This window comes from Physeter macrocephalus, chromosome 1 (genome assembly GCF_002837175.3).
Source record: "Physeter macrocephalus isolate SW-GA chromosome 1, ASM283717v5, whole genome shotgun sequence".
In the NCBI taxonomy this organism is placed as follows: Eukaryota; Metazoa; Chordata; class Mammalia; order Artiodactyla; family Physeteridae; genus Physeter; species Physeter macrocephalus.
Genome location: NC_041214.2, coordinates 94673438 through 94691492, shown reverse-complemented (window position 1 = coordinate 94691492; position 18055 = coordinate 94673438). Strand labels below are relative to the sequence as shown.

Here is an 18055-nt window from a genome sequence, read left to right as displayed (position 1 = left end):
CTTCCTGGACCGGGGCACGAACCCGTGTCCCCTGCACCGGCAGGCGGACTCCCAGCCACTGCGCCACCAGGGAAGCCCTGAACTGGGTTTTATAATCCCCACTTTACAGACACTCAGAGAGGCTATGTGACTTGCCTGAGATTCTGCAGTTTGTAAAGGATAGAATCTGTGCTTTTGCACTTTTGGATGCCTTCTCTGGGAAGGAAGCCTGGTGAAGGCAAAGTTCTAAAAGTCACTCGGAGGCCTTGGTGGCTGCAGCACTTTAGCACTTAGCATCTTCTGTGTCTGCTCCGACCTTGCCTGTGAGCCTTCCAGTGGGTGAGAAGAGGGGTGTGCACACGAGTGACCTTCCTGTGAGGATTAACGTGGCCAGAGAAAAGGATGGTCCATTGATCCTTACAGTTCAGGAGTCAGAGTTGGAGCCAAGGGGGCCCGTCCCCTGGACATAACTTGAGAGTAGCTCTGGAGAGGAGTTCTAGAAGCTGTGGAAAGACAGAGGAAGGATTTTAGCACTGTGGCTCCAGATAGCTCGCATAACTTCACAGGGTTCTTTTCACGTCTTTTTTTCCTCTACCAGTTCCCAATATTTTAACTGTACCCAATGCCTAACATAATAGGGGCAGATGTATCTTTGAATCATTTCCTTCTAGAATATTAGGGTGAGTCAGCTTTGAAGTTATATAGTCCAGTCCTCTCATTTTATAGGAGAAGAGACCAAGAGATCAACTTTGGTTGCTCCCTGTGAAGAATCTATACGCTTGCTATGAAGAATCCTGCCTAACATTACAGAATGAGTTCTCAAAAATCTGCACAGAAAATTGGTGAGTTTTATAAAACCCTGTCTTTTATTTTTACAAAGAGAGGGATAGGTAAATGAGGCCCGTAAAACAGAAGTAGAAGAATAACCTGGGGGTGGGCCCTGGTTGTAGGCTGCTGGGATCCCGAGGGCAGGGAGGGAACTGCTGCCTCTAACTTACCTGCCTGAACACGGAGCCTTGGCAGGTCGAGTAGAGCTACCATCTAGAGACCCAGACCCTGAGGCCCCAGGCAGCTCCTGCCATGCCACCTTCAAGGGCAAGTCTTCTGCCCCAGGAGGCTTTCGAGTGGTTCTGGGAGAAACATACTATTTAACAACACTGACAGCTAACTAAGCACCTTACAGCCACTTCCGAGGGAAAGAGCCTGAATATAGTGTGACGGTGATCAGTCTCTCCTGGGCAAATAAAACAGGTGAAGGTGTGGCTATAGCTTAGTTATTCAGGGGCCAAGGAGCTAGTGTGTGCTTTCTTTGGATCACCACCTTTTTGCTGTTCCTTTTGTTGTCAGGGGATCCTGTCAGCTGCTACTTTCCTTGGAATACCAGACTGGAGAAAATAAGATGGGAAATCATGTATCTCAGAGGAGGAGGGGTAGGGAGCGGAAGAGAGAAGCAGGGGCAGCGTGGGGGAGGAGTTTGTTAAATAATTCTATACAGAACAGAATTTTAAAATACCTTATACATTAAACTAGTGCTTTATAGCTTACAAATTGCTTTGTGTACTTTATCTCAATTACTCCTCACAGCAACCTGGTAAGGTAGACAGACCTATCTACTTATCAGTAGGTATTAATTATCTATGAGACTACTAGCCCTGTTTCGCAGATGAGGAGCTGCTCTTGAAGGTGGTTAACTGGCAGGACTAGAGTCACATCTTAGAATCACAGAATCATAGCATCACGGAGTTAGAAGGCACCTTAATAGCAATAACCTAAGGCATCCTTCTCTCAGAGTTTGAATCACCTTAAAAAAACCTCTGAGAAGATTTCTTCTGATCCCTATTTGAATTGTTCCAGTGACGAATAACTCACTACTCCTTGAGGCAAATCCATTATTAATACTGAGCTAAAATCCTCTCCTTATAGCTTTCAGCCCTTAATTCATTTCTGTCCTCAAGAACTTCACCAAATTAAGGGAAATTGTAATTCCTCTTCTTTTCAAAATTTGAAGGTATTACTCTTGTCCATCTCTTGCAGATTAAGCATCTTACATTCTTCCAACTGTTACTCATGATTACTCATAATGTGATTACCTGGCACAGTGCCTGAAATACACAGTGGATACTCAGTGAATGTTTGTTGAATTGGTTCTCTGGCCCTTGGTACTATGTCCTGGTCCTGGCTGCTTTCCTTGACCACAATTAGCCTCCATTTTGTAATCTGTTTCTCATTTGTTTGTTTATTTAAATAATAGAAAGGAAACAATATATAGTATTTACTTTCAAACCACAAAGTCTTCAGAACAACTTGAAAACATAAGCAAAATTCTCCAAATTTCAGACAGCTTTCAGTTAATTTGTGATAATGGACTCATTATCTGACTTAACTGACCACTTCAGAGATGCATTCATTGAGCATCTCCTTTAAGTAAGACATCAAATGGAGCACTGTGGAGTGTGTTCATAGAATTAACTGGAAAGATTCTAGTGAAGGCAGGGTTAAGTTGAGGTCTAACTGTAAGACCCTGCATGAATACATTATCCTACAGCACTGCTTTGCATGTTAAAAAAAGTAGCACCCAATTGTGGATAATTCTGGGCACCACCAAACTGAAAAATGTGCTCTCTTCGAAAATAAGCTCCAGTAGAACCTCTGACTATTTTTAGTTGGTCTTAAATTGTCTTGGTGTGAGGGACAAGTGCTGGCATCAGTGTGATGAAGCTGTGTCCTGACAATGCAGAATCCAGTCAGCTTCATGCCTCTTATGTAAGTGCTGGGCGGGGATGAATAGCAATGAGCTTACAGTTTTGGTCATTGAAGAGCTCGGGACTAGATGGTGAATTGTGCCCTGCTTTAGAAAGGAAACAAGAGTAAATTGCTACCAATCACGAGGGACTATGCTTATTCATTACAGTAATAACCCTAAAAGGAGTTTGATGGCAAATAAGTCAAACCAAACACCCTAAAACACAATTCGAGGAAAAGGTCTCTGGGTTAAATTATCCCATTATCACAGCCTAAATTGAAAGCCGTCTAAAATTTGGCCGATTTGATCATGTTTTCAAGTTGTTCTGAAAACTCTGTGGAAGTAAACAATGTGTTTTCTCCTTTCTCTCTATTACTTAAGCCAAAGAACATTTAAAAACCTACTCTCTTTATACTACAAATACTAGTACTTTAGAAAGTGAGTTATGTTAGCAGTTTTCTCATCTTGAGCCTCAGAAAAGGCTGAATTTGGAAAGAGGCCTTTTATGCAATAGTATTAAGGGTGGAGGACCTGGGAGATGGAGTCGTGACCGCCCTGCACATGAGCATCTGCACTGTCATCACATGGTAGGTGATAGACTCTTCACAGGTACAGAATGGAGAGAACTCCTAGTCAAGCAGGACCTACCACCCAGCAGGGAGGAGGACAGTCCCAAGTCACAAGAGAAATCATAGTGAAATACAGCAGCGACTTCTTGCTGGAAGACACGCTGATGTCCTGGGGCGTGTGTCCATTATACCGTTGACTGGCTGCTTCTCTTTCTTCCTCTGAACAGCACATCCTTTGCCTTCTCACATAAATCCTGGAGGGCCTTTGGGGGCCAGCTGGGCCAACACACTCACATGAAGAAAGTGAGGTTCAGTGAGGTTGTGTGGTTTGCAATCAGTAGCAGAGCCAGACATAGCAGCTAGGACTTCGGGCTCCCAGTGTGGGTCTCTTTCTTGTTTACAACCCCGCCTGCCTCTTAACGTTTGGGATAACGCATGCATAAGATGTGTAGCCACCAAAGGTGGGAATATTCACACCTTCACTTGAATGGTTTTCTTTATAGGCAGAGGGAGAGGTACTGATCTTGGAAGAGTCAGGATTAAAAACTAAGTTGGGGATACAGGGCAGCTTAGGAAGAAGAAGAGACAGAGCAAAATAGGAAGTAGGGCAAATGGGAAGAAGGCAACAGAGAGATAAATACAGCAACAGTAAAATGGGGAAGACGTGGAGGACAAATATGGAGAGGGGAAATTAACTGAGAAGAAGAAACAGGCCTTTTTCTTCTTAAGAGCAGCAAACTGAGGGAACCAAGGACTGAGCAGAAGTCAGAAGGAAGGGAGAAAGAGGAGAACAAATAGAGCCAGGAAAAGAGAAGAAAGCCGGGAAGAACATGAGGACACAGGGAGCTGCTGTGAGTTCAGAGTGTGTGCAGGTGGGTAGGTGTGTTGGACAAAGAGAGGGACCCACAGGATAGAATCCATATGCACTGGTGGGGGTGGGCAAGTAGGGCACAGTGGGAAGGAGGCAACAGGAGAGGACAGCACAAATGGAGGAGGTCAAGAAAGTGATCTCGGGTGCCAGACGCTGGTTGTAAGGACTCTGCTTCCATAGATTATCAATTCCACACCTATGAAACCAAATAGCTAACCTTTTATCATTTGCCTCTCTTGCCTCTTTTGTCATTTATATGACTTGCTTTTCAAAATATACAAACATTCACTTACTTACCTCAAGTACCCTAAATGCCTTCCTCACTGAACTAGTTTCTTGGGAAAATAGTCAGTGTTTCCTAGAGAATGATTAATCTCTTAGCTAGCCCTCCCCCACCTTGGAAATGCCTTCCAAATTGGGAACAGTGGGATTTTCCTCAGGAAAAGCCAGGCCTGCGCCATGGTTGGCTGGAGTCCTAGAGGAATAAGTCACTCAGCATTGTGAGAGCAGCCAGGGGGAACATGAAAGCAGTTACCCAGAACTGCTCAGCACACACTTTTCTTGTACACTCTCCTAAGGTGTGAGGGAAATCCTGCATGTTAGTCCCACCCAGATTATGTCCACTCTACCTCCCACAGGTGTGGTTTTCTGGGAAAGTCACCCTATCATAGTAATATTCAGTCACAGCAGTGTCCAGTGCTGTGCCTGAGCAAATAACACACTTTCCACTGGCCCAGAGGAGAGCAAGGTGGGGACATTTTCCTCCCAGCGTCATTAGCCTCTAATCACAAGCCTCTTCGAAATACTCGATGTTAACAGAGGTACCTGTCCAATCCAGGCTAAATAATGACTGCTTTCCAGAGCTGACTATATGCCAAGAAGAACCATTAGGAATTAGAACCATGCCAGCTTTTTAAAAAATCCTTTAAAATGCATGCCACAAATAAAATCCCCTTTAGTCTTAGCTGTGGCCTTAGTTATTAGCACAACCTTGCAAAAAAAATTAGCAACCTATCTGCTTGCTCAAAATGTTGACCAGCCAGCCCACTTTCAAAAATGCAATCACACTTAATAAGGGATGAGTTAAAAATAAAATTTAAAAAAAACTCTCATGCTTTGCGTGCACCAGGAGTGAGTTGCTATCTGCAGGGTTGGGTTAATGCCACTTTCTGGGACTCCTCGGGAGGACAGGCTCCATGAAACGATTTTTTGCCCTTACAAACCCAGTTAAGGCCAGCTGTTGGCAAGAAAGTGGCAGCTGCCTTCTGAGTACTTACACAGGATCCTGAGCCAGGCAGCTGTGCCCATGTTAGTTCTCCCCTCACCTCATGTACTCCCCATCACTCTGATAATCCATGAACGATTCTGATCCCGACACCTCCTCAAAATCCTCCAGCACCAGACTGGTAGAGTCCTCACCCAGGACGCTGCTGTCGGGCCTGGACATCCTGACCCAGGGAGGAGGTGCAGGAGGGTTGGTGGCCGCTGGAGGTGGGGAGCTAGGGGGTGTTTGCTGGACAGATGTGGGCAGGGCCTGAGGAGAGGGGGATGCGGCAGGCTCACGGACGTCCTTGTCATCCTTCTGAGACTCTGGTCCTGCATCTGGGGCAGCAGGACCTAGGACGTGGTAGAGGCTAGGGAGACGGATGTCGAAGCGCAGCCCGAACTTAGCAAAGAGCTTGTCATTGAGAGCGTAGAGCTTCTCCGAGATGTCATAGCCCAGCAGGGCCGAGAAGAGGCGAGAGATGTATTGCTCTTTGGCCAGAAGGAGGTGGAGACTTTTCCGGGGCCAGGAAATGTAGCTACATTCAGTCTCGGCTGTCAGAGTGACCTGAGAGGGGTCAGGAGCAGAGAGTAAAAGTTGAAACTAGAAAATGTGTCCATGCTTAGCACAGAGAAATATAGTGTTTACTTGGCAAACTGCTGCACTTTTCCTGAAGAAGCTGTGGAAGTAGCTCTCCATGGCCTTGCCTGGAAGAGGTCCTATGACTGACGTTTATTGCGTGCACTGACATGACGGGTGGGGGGTGCTTGTGTGTGGAGGCTGCTCTTGTCAGGAGCCCTGAGATCAGCCCTTCACTCGCTGGGCCCTCACCTCCTAGAGGCTCAGTGTCCACCTCCGGTCTCCTCAGCTCTCCTACTCTGTGTCCCATGGCTGATCTCACTAATGGCTACAGAAGGTTCTGAGCCCGCTGTGATTACAGGAGAGAAAAAGGGGCTCCTAGTGCTCGGAAGAAATGTCAGGATGCTGATGAAAGTTTGTTTTAAGGATAAAAAGAGATAATATATTGGAGTGGGGACACAAAAGAGAGTTGGAAAGAATTTCAGTGAGAGAAGAGCCAGGCTGCATCCAGTAGACAGAATGCTGGCTTGGGATTCAGGCCCATGAGCTGCTCTTGACTTGGGCCCTACAAGTAACCAAATGGATCTGATGACTGAAGTCAGAAAAAGGGCACAGAGGAAGAGGAACTCTTTCTTTGGGGTTGGGGGGGCCACCACCTTGCGGCATGCGGGATCTTAGTTTCCCCGATCAGGGATCGAACCTGTGCCCCCTGCATTGGAAGCACAGAGTCTTAACCACTGGACCTCCAGGGAAGTCCCAAGAGGAACTCTTAAGAGCACAAAGTAGAAGGACACCCCACTCTCCATTTATTTAGACATCTAGAAATTTCTGGGCACTCGCTATGTGCCCATGATACAAAGCTAAATTACACTTGCAGGGTCAATAACGTGCCCAGCACAGAGTAGGTGCTTGATAAACCTTGTTAAAACAATGATGGTAAAGCTAGGTTTCAAATGAAAACATGCTTAGGATAGTAAAGGAAAAGGGTGTGGAATCACACCATTCTTTATACTCTGGCCATAATACTTTAAATGTGAGCAGGTTGGCAGAGATCAAGATGAAGATTTGTGAATCGAGACAGTGGAAATGAGGAGGAGGAGGACAGCAGCTGACATTTACTGAGAGGCGACCACATGTTGGCATTGTGTTAAATCCTTTATGTGGGTCGTCTCATTAAAGGTAGGGTTGGCTTTCCAAACATTCTTTGTTAGAGATCATATATAATCCTTTTATTTCTTTGCCTCCAGAACTCCCCCTCCCCTCCCCTCAATCATCAGCACTGAAGTCAGGGCTCTAAATTAACTCATCAAGACCAGAAACAAGTTTCAAGTTCTGGCTTTACTGCTTTACTAGCTGTGTGACATCAGATGAATTGCTTAATCTCTCCGGGCTTGTTGCCTCATGGGAAAGAATTATTACTCACAATCCATCCATTACTAATTTGGTTCAGCAAGTAATTGTCACATCTGCCATAACCTGTACTTTCGATGTACTTAGTAACAATTCCCAAACAAGAAATAAGTGTGCTGCACATGAAGTGGGTGTGCGTAAGAGCTAATCTGGACGCAAACAGAGTCCTCAAAGCTGAACACAAAGACCGTGGGCATTCTTGTGAACATGCTGTTACTTCTTCCATCTTAAAATGAATGAAAATTTTAAAATTAAAATCCTTTTTCTTCACTTCACTTCCTTGGCTAGCTAAAACTCCATTGATTTGCTCTCCTTTTCAGCAAAGCTCCATGAAAAAGTTGTCTATACTTGCTGTTACCAACTCCTCTTGCACTCTCTCTTCAGCCAGCAAGGCTTTGCCCCAGTGGTCCACAAACTGTTCCTGGCAAGGTCACCAATGACCTCTACATTGCTGAGTCTGACAGTCAGTTTTCATAGCATTCAGTCTCTCCTCTTTGATACTCTTTACTTGGTTCCCAGCATGCCATACTCTCCTGGTATAATCTCCTGATTGGTCCCTTTCAGCTTCCTTTGCTGCTTCCTCTTTTTCCCTCCAACTTCTAAACACTAGAGTATCCCAGAGTTAATGGATTCTTGAACCCCCTTTCTGTCTACACGCACACACTTGGTGGTCTTGTCCAGTCCAATGGCTTTAAATATCATCTGTGTGCTACGACTTCCAGACTTATGTCTCAAGCTCAGACCTTGTTCCTTAATTCCGGACTCAAATATGCAGCTGCCTATGCAGTGTCGCCATTTAAATGTCCATAGATGACGCAAATCTAACACTCCCCAAACTGGACTTCCTCTCTTCTCACAAAGCCGATACTATCCTAGCCTTCCTTATCTCAGCTGATAGCAGCTCCATCCTTCCAGTTGCTCAGGTCAAAAGTCTTAGAGGTTTTCTTAATCCTCTTTCTCTCATGCACTACATCCAATGCGTTAGGAAATCCTTTTGGCTCTATCTAGAAAATATACGCTCTGGCCCTAGACGATGTGGCTCCATATCACCTCTCTGACTTCCTCTCCTACTATTCTCTCCCCTCCCTCTCTCTGTTCCAGCCACATTGGCCTTCTTTCTGAACCTCAAACATGCTAGTCCTTCCCACCACCCAGCTTTTGCACTGGCTCTTCCCTCTGTCTAATATGCTGTTCCCCCTGATATTCTCAGAGCTCACACTACCAATCACTTCAGGTCTTTGCTCAAATGTCACCCATTCAACAAAGACTTCCATGAACACCCCATTTAAAATTGCAGCTACAGTTGACCCTTGAGCAACACGGGTTTGAACTGCGTGTGTCCATTTAAATGGGGATTTTTTTTTTAATAGTAAATACTAAAGTACTACACAATCGGCCGGTTGGTTGAATCTGAGGATGTGGAACCCCAGATATGGGGGAACATATATTTGGTGGTCGGACTATAAATTATACGTGGATTTTCTACTGCGTGAAGGGTTGGTGCCGCTACCTCCTGTGTTGTTCAAGGGTCAACTATATCTCTCCCTTAATAAAACTACTCTATTTTTTTTTTACTAGAAGTTATTATCTTTTAACATATTACATAATTTACTTATTCATTATGTCTATGGCTTATTTTTTGTCTCCCCTACTAGAATGTAAATTGCATGAAGGCAGGGACCTTCATCTGTTCTGTTGACTGATATATTCCAAGCACTTTTAATAGTGCCCAGGTGAGAATTCCCTGGCGGTCCAGTGGTTAGGACTCTGCGCTTCCACTGCAGGGGGCACAGGTTCAATCCCTGGTTGGGGAACTAAGATCCCACATGCCACATGGCGTGGCCAAAAAAAAAAAAAGATAGTGCCCAGGTTACAATAACTGCTCAATAAATACTACTGAAGTGAATGAATGAAATCAGGTGAAGACTACCAATCTTGTATGTCGCAAAACCACCTGATGTCATTTTCTCATGTCCTATGTAAAATCCTTCCTAAAGGTCTTCAGGAAACCAATGGTTTGACTGATTCCCACATACACATGCACATGTCTGTAATAAAGTTTTGACCAGATCTTTCTTTAATCCTCACCTTCGAAGCTGGTTGAATGGATTAAATAAGCTGACGTACGTAAAGAGATCTTGGGTCCAGTAAAACATGATGCAAGTTGGAGAAATAATGCTGATTTTTGTGTGATCCTTCCCATGCTATGTTCTTGGTGACTAATGAGAGGGTCACAGTGCTTAACAGTCAATAAATTCTTAATTGAATTCTTGAGATGTGTGATGGAATGTTGATTCCCTTGTGGTAAACTCAGTAAGAATTATGATTCAGTCACTGTGGATTCCCTATTAGTCAACAAAGACTATGCAATTGCAAAGGCAAGGACAAGATGAACTACAACCCGAGACAACACTTGACATTTGCAAAGAGGAAATGGGACTTCACAGAGCCAAGAGCAAATATGTAGATCTCATTGCTCCCAATGGGGATGCATGCTAAAAATACAAATGGGAGAAATATGACAGTCCCTACCTCCCTCTCAGATGACTGAGAGGACATCTGGGGTCACAGCCCTTCCTTTGAAGCATAACTTAGGGGAGGACGCCCGGCTTATCCACCACCTGTTTCTCAGTTTCAGTGTCAGAAACAGAGCCTGGTCTGGCTGGCTCAGGACCTGACTCAGGCCTCCTGAGGGTTCTTATGGTCCTGGGAGGGTTCTCAAAGGAGACTGCTGGGCGGCTTGGAGAGGACGTGAGTGTGTGGTGGATGAGGCACGTTCAGAGGGGATCTGTGGCCGGTGGTCTAGGCAGGGATCAGGATTGTCTCTCAGGCTCTCCTCACAGAGCCCAGAGTCAGGGTGGGGCGGAAGCAGGCCCAGCCAGGTGGCACTGCCTGGCATGTGTCTATTCTGGGCTTGGCTCGAATGCTCGCCTGAGGGACTCCCTGAGATAACTGGTAGGAGGCACAAGGAACCCAGTACTGGCAAACTATCTGGACAGAGGAGTCCCTATAATGGTGGGTATGTGTGAACTCCACTCTCCTGGTAACCCTCCCATTTAAAAAAAGAACAGAAATAGTGGTGTCAGGCCCCTTGGCTTTGCCACTTTCTAGATGAAGACCTTGGGCAAATTACTTGAGGTTTCTAAGCCTTAGTTCCCTCATCTGTTAAACATGTTAATAATAACATTCAACCCAGAGGACGGTTGTGAGAATCAATAAAGCAAAAAAATAGGTAGTGCCTGCCACGTGCTAGCCATTCAGTAAGTGAGAACTACAAAGAAGGTAACTGAAATCTGAAGGACTGGCAGAGAAGAGAGGAGGGCTCTAGCAGCCAGGGCCTGAACTTGGAGTGTGTATGTGATGTCCTCTGGAGCCCTCTGAGACACCAACTGCCCACTGCCGAGCCAGTGCAGCGAACCTTTACTGAACACCTACTACTGTGCACAAGGTATTGCCCTTTGGAGCCTGAAGATGGAGAGGAGAGCCCAGATTTCTACCTCAAGGAGTTTACTATGTGAAAGACAGAAAGGAAACCAAATCATTAGAGTCATGTGCACAGTCAGCATGGTAAAAGGAATAGAAGAGGCACGGAGGCTGTGTGCAGGGGCGGGGGAAACTGGTGAGGTCAGCCTGGGCAGACCTCAGAGGAAGTGAGATGCCATAGCCTCCTCTGGATGAGGAAAGCGCATTTCAGATAGAAGCGACAGTAGGAGCCAAGGCATGGCCATTGCAAAACAATGTGGTGTGTTTAGGGAAGAACTAGTAGTTTGGTAGGGCTGGTATGAGCAAGAACTGTGAGGAAGGAAGGGGCTGGAGATGTGGCTGGATGTCACTAAAGGTCTTAAGTTACTCCCTAAGGAGTGTGGGCTTTTATCTTGTGGTCACTGGGGTCTTCTGGAGAGTTTTAGGCATAGGAGTGACATAGCCCCCCTTTCAGGGGTCTGCACCTCCCTACCCCACCCTTCCTCTGCCGGGCACTTTTTCCACAGGAGGAGAGTGCTCCCATCCCAAGCATCATATTGGCAGTGGTTCAAATGACAGATGTTAGAGGGGAAAGATGGAGGCAGGGATATTGCTGGGTTACAGTGGGATGGGCTGGGGCGGTGCTGCCATGGGGTTCCCTATTACCTGGAAGACCCCCTCCGCAGAGGGATGCAGCGATTCCCACTCGGGAGAGTCCATGAACTGGTAAGGAAAGATGTAGTGCAGAAACTGCCCGTCCTGGCTCACACGAACCCTGGCAAAGGGAGAGAAGAGACTGTGTGGGAAAAGGGAAGTGGCTACCCGAATCCTCTCCAAAGTCTAAGTTACATGTTAAAAAGTGGAAAATGATTAGGGTCCAGTATGGGCTTTTTCCTCTTTTCCCCAGAAAACTCAAGAGTCTCAGCCTCAACCTCTCCTCTAAAGTGAGTTATACTGGGAAAGAAGGTTCCTCTATCAGGCAGAGGGGGCAGATCAAAAAGATCTCTAAGGTACATCCCGTCCATTTGGAAGGAGCTACTGTTCCACTTTTTCTGGGGCTTTATTGGCTAAACAATTATGTATGGAGCACCTTCTGTGTTCCTGGAAATCTGGGAATGTGGAGATGATCTGATCCTTGCCTTTAAAGACGTCACAATTTAGTGGAAGTAACAGGCACATAAATAACTGGCTGTAAGTCAGCATGTGCTACTGTGGGACAGGAGACTAGAGGACGGAGAGATCTTAGTTCTCTCCAAGTGGCAGACTTCTCAAAGATGATATTTGAGCTGAGTTTTGAAGGATGAATAGGATATTGAGAAGCAGATCAGAATGAGGATGGAGATCTGAGAAATCCAGTGTGGAATTCTGTTTTCCAGAATTTCCAATATCTGCTTTTTCCCTTCCTCCATATTTGGAATTTTAGCTGGGCTCATGGCTGCCCGGCTAAACTACATTTCCCTACCCCCCTTGCCGCAAGGTAGAGCCATGTGATTACATTTTGGCTAAGGGGATATTAGCACTCCACACCTTGCTCCTAGTGAATGCCTAGATATATATGTATGTGTGCAAATTACCAAAGACCACCATCAATTAATAAATTATTGCATATTATCTGACAACCTAAAGATGGAAGACAGAAGGGGACGTAGGTCTCAAACCAAGCCCAGGATGTGGTGTCAACCTACACTCTCTGATGGCAGAAACGCACCTGCTCCTACAAGACCTATCAATATGTGTAGATAGCCATCAGAACTTCCCTGAGTAATGAAAGGATACAAGGAAAGATGAAGTGCCGCGTTCTCCTACCTCACAGTCTTCACGTATTCTGTCCCCTCCAGCTGCCTCTCTTCCCAATCCCCACCTTCTCCTCAGGCCTCAGCTTAAACATTCCTTCCTCCAGGAAGTCTTGTCTGGCTGCCCCAAGAAAGTTAGGTCCACCGCTTAAATGCTCTCATTGCACTTTGCCTTTCTCCTTGGAAATACTATGTCTGTTATTCACCACTATGTCAAACATGAATTAGTGCATCTCTTCATAGACTGTAAGATCCGTGAGTACAAGGAAAATATTTTTCATTTTTTAACACAAGATCCCTAGTCCTCTTCGTAAATATTTTTGGAAAGGGAGAGGGAGGAAGGAAGGGAGAAAGGAAAGGAAGAAGGAAGGAACGATCAAACAAATGAACTCACTGTGTCACCATAAATGGGACCAAAACCTCAAAGAAAAGCTTCTCTAACAAAGGAAGAAAGACAACAGGAAAGAAATGAGGCTGCTGCTACACACATCAGATCCTCCCGTCCTCTCCCCAGGCCAGGAATCTGGACACCCAAGCAAGCCACTGAGGAGGGACAAGATTTTAGAGTGTGAGTAACATCTAATGAGCCTGCATGACTCCCCGAAGCCATTCACATTGTATATTGTATCCTTTGTAGTTTGAGTCTCCTCTTCCTTCTTGATCTCCTGGACATCAGGTAATTTCATCCTCCAAGAAGAGCTTAGACAGTTAGTTGCCTCTTCAGGAGTTCATGCTTGGGATTGTATATGAGAGAAAATCTCCAACAGTAAGCACAGCTTAACAGGGTGATGAACTTTGAGGAAGTCACTTTGCCTTTCTGAGTCTTGAAAGGGATTGATTGCTTTATGAAAATAAAACAAAAAGGACGTCTGAGATTTCAGCAAAGCGCTCCAGATGAGAGTCTGCACATGAACTGGGGAGGTCTCCACAGGAAGCCTCCATTTCCTGGCGTGGAGCTCTTGTCTGCTGCTTTGAGGTGTTTGGTACCTCACCAGCCAAAGGTACGATGATTCTCCTTTAAAGCTGGAGCCTGGTCATATAGACTAGAAGCCCCTTTCCCCAGCTCCAACTTAGCAAAGTTGAGACAGGATGACGTTGAAAGATCTCAAAACTCTTACTCCAAACCTTGCAAAGCAAGAAAAATATCAAAATTGTCTAATTTTTGACTCAGGTTTTGGATGCTAAGTATAATAGGAAAAGCCACACTGAGAGGGCAAGGCCCCCTCTCCTCTTCACAGGGACGTGGTCTTCTACAAGTTCATGGTAAATTCATTGTATAAAAGATACCTGAACCATACAATAATCCTGATGTATGGTTTATTTACACTTCAGTTCACTCATAAATGAAATGAAACATCACAAAACCTCATAGCTCATTCAACCCAGGACCTCAGACTCCAAACAAAATAAAAACATGTATACATCACACTTTGATTCTATACATTAATACATAAATGCATATTATTACTAGTAGCAGTAGTTGTTGTAGTACCATCATCATCAATGTCAAACTCCTTTTTTTCCCCACTGTGGCTGGCGGTCTTATCTGGTTTATTTCTTTTTTTTTTTGGAATCAGACCCTTCTGATTACTTTCTTGTCTTTCTACCACATTCTTCTGGTCTCAAGAAATCAGGAAAGAGGAAATTAAGGACAAAGCTTTTGAAATACTCTACTTGCTTTCCACAGAGCCAGCCCAAGTACATACCAGGTTAAGATGCTTACTATCAGATGCTCAGCTCCACATACAAGTCCCACTAGGGCAATATTTCAAAGAATTCACAATTTCCTACCAACTGTGCAGCACAGAGCTCCATGGTATATTTGTTCAGAAGAGATCAGTCAATGGCCAATGCTCGCATGCAGCCTGACTAGGCATACACTAATCCTGACAAAGCCCATTTCTGCTAAGGTCTGACTGTCAGCCTCCTTAAAAGGTGTCAGCCAGGTGTCTCCACCATACACTCAAAGAGACACACGTGGGCATCACTACTCCTCCCTCACTGTCTGGCCCACAGGTTTATAGCACTTTACTTCTTCGTCTGTAAGAATCTCAATAGAACAAATGGAAGTGGAAAAGTGGACAAGGGGTATTCCTGCTCCATACCTGGGTATATACAGAATGGCTTTACCATAGAATCTGTATGGGATATTCCCCAAGATCTTTGATGCCCTGGAGGGAACAGGGGTTACAGGAAACCCCCTCTGTTTTGGCACTGTTTCTTGTACATACTTGGCACTTAGCAAATGTTGAATGCATATGGAAGGAATGAATTAATCTTATTGAATGTCCAGTTTTCCAAAGCTTACAGAGATATTGCTTCAGTTTAGGCATGACATGCTGGCATGTGTGTGTGGTGTGGTCATTTCAGACCCAGGATCAAGAAACACTCACCCCGGGCTTCCCTGGTGGTGCAGTGGTTGGGAGTCTGCCTGCCGATGCAGGGGACATGGGTTCGTGCCCCGGTCCGGGAGGATCCCACATGCCGCGGAGCGGCTAGGCCCGTGGGCCACAACTACTGTGCCTGCGCGTCCGGAGCTGTGCTCCACAACGGGAGAGGCCACAACAGTGAGAGGCCCGCGTACCGCAAAAAAAAAAAACAAACAAAAAAAACAAAACACCCACCCCACACCTCCCAGCACAAGAGCACACACAATCCTTCCTGCCAACCAAGGTGCCTCATGAGCTAGTTTCCTCATGGAAAATGCTAAGAAAGGGGAAGCAAGCACATGCTTAGGGAAATCTATTTTGGTTTGTTTGACTTGCCACATCCTTCTTCAGTGGAAGGGACATGAAATGGAAAAGGAGGCACTGGGAACTGAGAAGCGTGGGCGTGGGGAAGAAATGCTGGGCATTGACGGAGCAGCTTACCGGCCAGAAAGCAGCAGGGACAGGCGGTCGATGGGCGTCTCGCCCTCCACGGCGTAGGTCTGCTCCATGGCCAGAGTCGAGACTTGCTCCTCGCAGCAGCGAACGATCTCCTTGTACGCTGGCAGGGGTACCTGCAGGGGCAGGCACAGCGTCTTGTAGAGGAGCTCGAACTCCTCGGGGAGGGTGTCCTCGCGCAGGCGGTACACCAGGTGTGCCAGCTGGAGCACGCAGGCAGTCGCCAGCAGGATGCTCCAGAGGACGATGTCCAGGCCGCAGGCATCCAACCAGCCCCACAGCACACAGCACAGGTAGCCCGTGCCCAGGAAGCCAAAGAGGTAGAAGCACCCATACACCCCGCTGCCCCCCATGAAGCCCAGGAGCAGGAGGCAGGTGGCCAGGTGGAAGAGAGCCCCTTCCTGGGCCCGCCTCCAGCCGACGCACAGCGGCCCGCTCCAGAGGAGCTGGCCCACTGCGCTGCCGTTGCTGCTCATCTTCGGGCCTCAAAGCCTGTTGGGCTCTAAGACTGTCCCCACGTGGGAAATTCAGGAAATGGGTTAGCCTGTCCTCTCAGATGTCATCTCACCATTGGCTTCACCCCACCATCTCCACCTTTTCTGGGAGGAATGCTTCCAGTAGCTTGGGGAATGAATGGCAGAACATAATACACTTCATGGAGAACTGAAAACCTTTCTTTCTCTTTCCCTCAGCAAGGCTCTGGCCCTCCCTGCAGAGCTCTGACAAGCGTCCACGGCTCCAAGTTTCTTAGGACGGTCTTCACATTTGGCTCTTGGCAGGAAACCTAAATTGTTCTGAGGAAAAGATAGGACTATGGGGCTGAAAACTTCAGCAGTGAGGGATAAAAAAGCAGCCACATCCTGCTCTCTGTTGTCCCCAAACAGAATGAGGAGAGCCCAGCATGGGAGGCACATTTGTGTACCATTTGGAATGCATCTCTCTTGGCACCGGAAGAAAGGGTGACCCCAGATGGATACCATGTTTGGAATTGGAATCCAAGAGGTACTGGCAGTGAGAAAAAACAGGCCAGGCACACAGGCAGGCTGGAAGAGCACTTAACATACTCCCCAGAGGACAAGATAAGACCTGGGGCAAAAGAGGCAAGTGTGTGTGTGTGTGTGTGTGTGTGTGTGTGTGTGTGTGTGTGTGTGTGTGTGAGGGGGTGGACAAAGGGAAAGTGAGCACAGAATTTACTGTCACACCTCAGGCAGGACACTGTCCAGAGCCCCCTCTGGAGGGCCGGGGGCTCTCCTGAGGTAGGAGGACACTTCAAGGTTGGAAAGTATGGGACTATTATCAGAAAAAATCCTAACAGTGAGAAGTGGAAAACCCCTTGAAAGCCTTTATGAAGTCACGTTGGAAATATGACTTTATTTGAAATAGAGGACAAGATAAGACCTGGGGCAGAAGAGGCAAGTGTGTGTGTGTGTGTGTGTGTGTGTGTGTGTGTGTGTGTGTGTGTGTGTGTGTGAGGGGGTGGACAAAGGGAAAGTGAGCACAGAATTTACTGTCACACCTCAGGCAGGACACTGTCCAGAGCCCCCTCTGGAGGGCCGGGGGCTCTCCTGAGGTAGGAGGACACTTCAAGGTTGGAAAGTATGGGACTATTATCAGAAAAAATCCTAACAGTGAGAAGTGGAAAACCCCTTGAAAGCCTTTATGAAGTCACGTTGGAAATATGACTTTATTTGAAATAGGCATTTATTTGACAACCATTAAACAAAATTAGCTATGCAAAGCAGCTTTTTGAATTCTGACTTTCTCCTGCGTGTATCTGGATCTAGTAATAGTTAATACAATGGTAATACATTGCTCAGACCATCACCCCACCCACCCCAATATTGGCAAATTATAATAACCATCACCTATTGAACACCTATAAAATGGCAGACGTAGATTAGGTATTTTACATACATATTGATTTAGTCATCACACAACCATTCCAAATAAATATTATCCTTCTTCTACATCTGAAAGAAACTCAGGTTTAGAGAGGTAACAAGTTCCCACAGGTAGTAAGTGACAGAGGCAGGATTTTTTTTTTTTTTTAATAAATTTATTTATTTATTTATTTTTGGCTGCATTGGGTCTTTGTTGCTGCCTGCGGGCTTTTGCTAGTTGCGGTGAGCGGGGACTACTCTTTGCTGTGGTGCGTGGGCTCTCATTGCAGTGGCTTCTCTTGTTGCGGAGCACGGGCTTCTAGGCACGTGGGCTTCAGTAATTGTGGCACGTGGGCTCCAGAGCGCAGGCTCAGTAGTTGTGGCTCACGGGCTCTAGGCACGCGGGCTTCAGTAGTTGTGGTGCACGGGCTTAGTTGCTCCGCGGCATGTGGGATCTTCCCGGACCAGGGCTCGAACCCGTGTCCCCTATATTAGCAGGCGGATTCTTAACCACTGTGCCACCAGGGAAGTCCGAGAGGCAGGATTTGATCTTATCTATCTGACTTATTGCTATGTCCCAAGTAGTTTGCACAGTTAGTGGAAATACAGGACGAGATCCA

General features: G+C 46.3%; 1 protein-coding gene across 4 annotated transcripts; it reads right to left on the bottom strand.

Moving 5' to 3' along the window:
• Nucleotides 1–6: 6 nt before the first annotated feature.
• On the bottom strand, nt 7–16437 carry POPDC2 (popeye domain cAMP effector 2). 4 transcript variants are annotated; one of them, XM_007106231.3, is made up of 4 exons: nt 15541–16117; nt 11544–11652; nt 5582–5993; nt 7–482 (listed from the first exon to the last, which is right to left on the bottom strand). In XM_007106231.3, the coding sequence occupies exons 1-4, from the start codon at nt 16029–16031 to the stop codon at nt 397–399; spliced, it is 1098 nt and encodes a 365-aa protein (XP_007106293.1). In that variant the 5' UTR covers nt 16032–16117; the 3' UTR covers nt 7–396. The 4 variants fall into 4 exon arrangements, with proteins under 4 accessions (XP_007106293.1, XP_007106292.1, XP_028349144.1 ...); XM_007106230.3 differs by having other exon boundaries at nt 393–482; nt 5440–5993; nt 15541–16424; XM_028493343.2 differs by having other exon boundaries at nt 395–482; nt 5488–5993; nt 15541–16425.
• Nucleotides 16438–18055: the final 1618 nt, after the last annotated feature.

What these genes read in the sequence shown, in the direction of transcription:
- POPDC2 (XM_028493343.2), bottom strand. Translation starts at nt 16,031, where the DNA reads ATGAGCAGCAACGGCAGCGCAGTGGGCCAGCTCCTCTGGAGCGGGCCG. An exon ending in TCCCTGCTGCTTTCTGGCCG is followed by an intron (nt 11,653 to 15,540) that starts GTAAGCTGCTCC and finishes TCCCTTTGCCAG; the next exon opens with GGTTCGTGTGAGCCAGGACG. An exon ending in CTGCGGAGGGGGTCTTCCAG is followed by an intron (nt 5,994 to 11,543) that starts GTAATAGGGAAC and finishes GACCCCTCTCAG; the next exon opens with GTCACTCTGACAGCCGAGAC.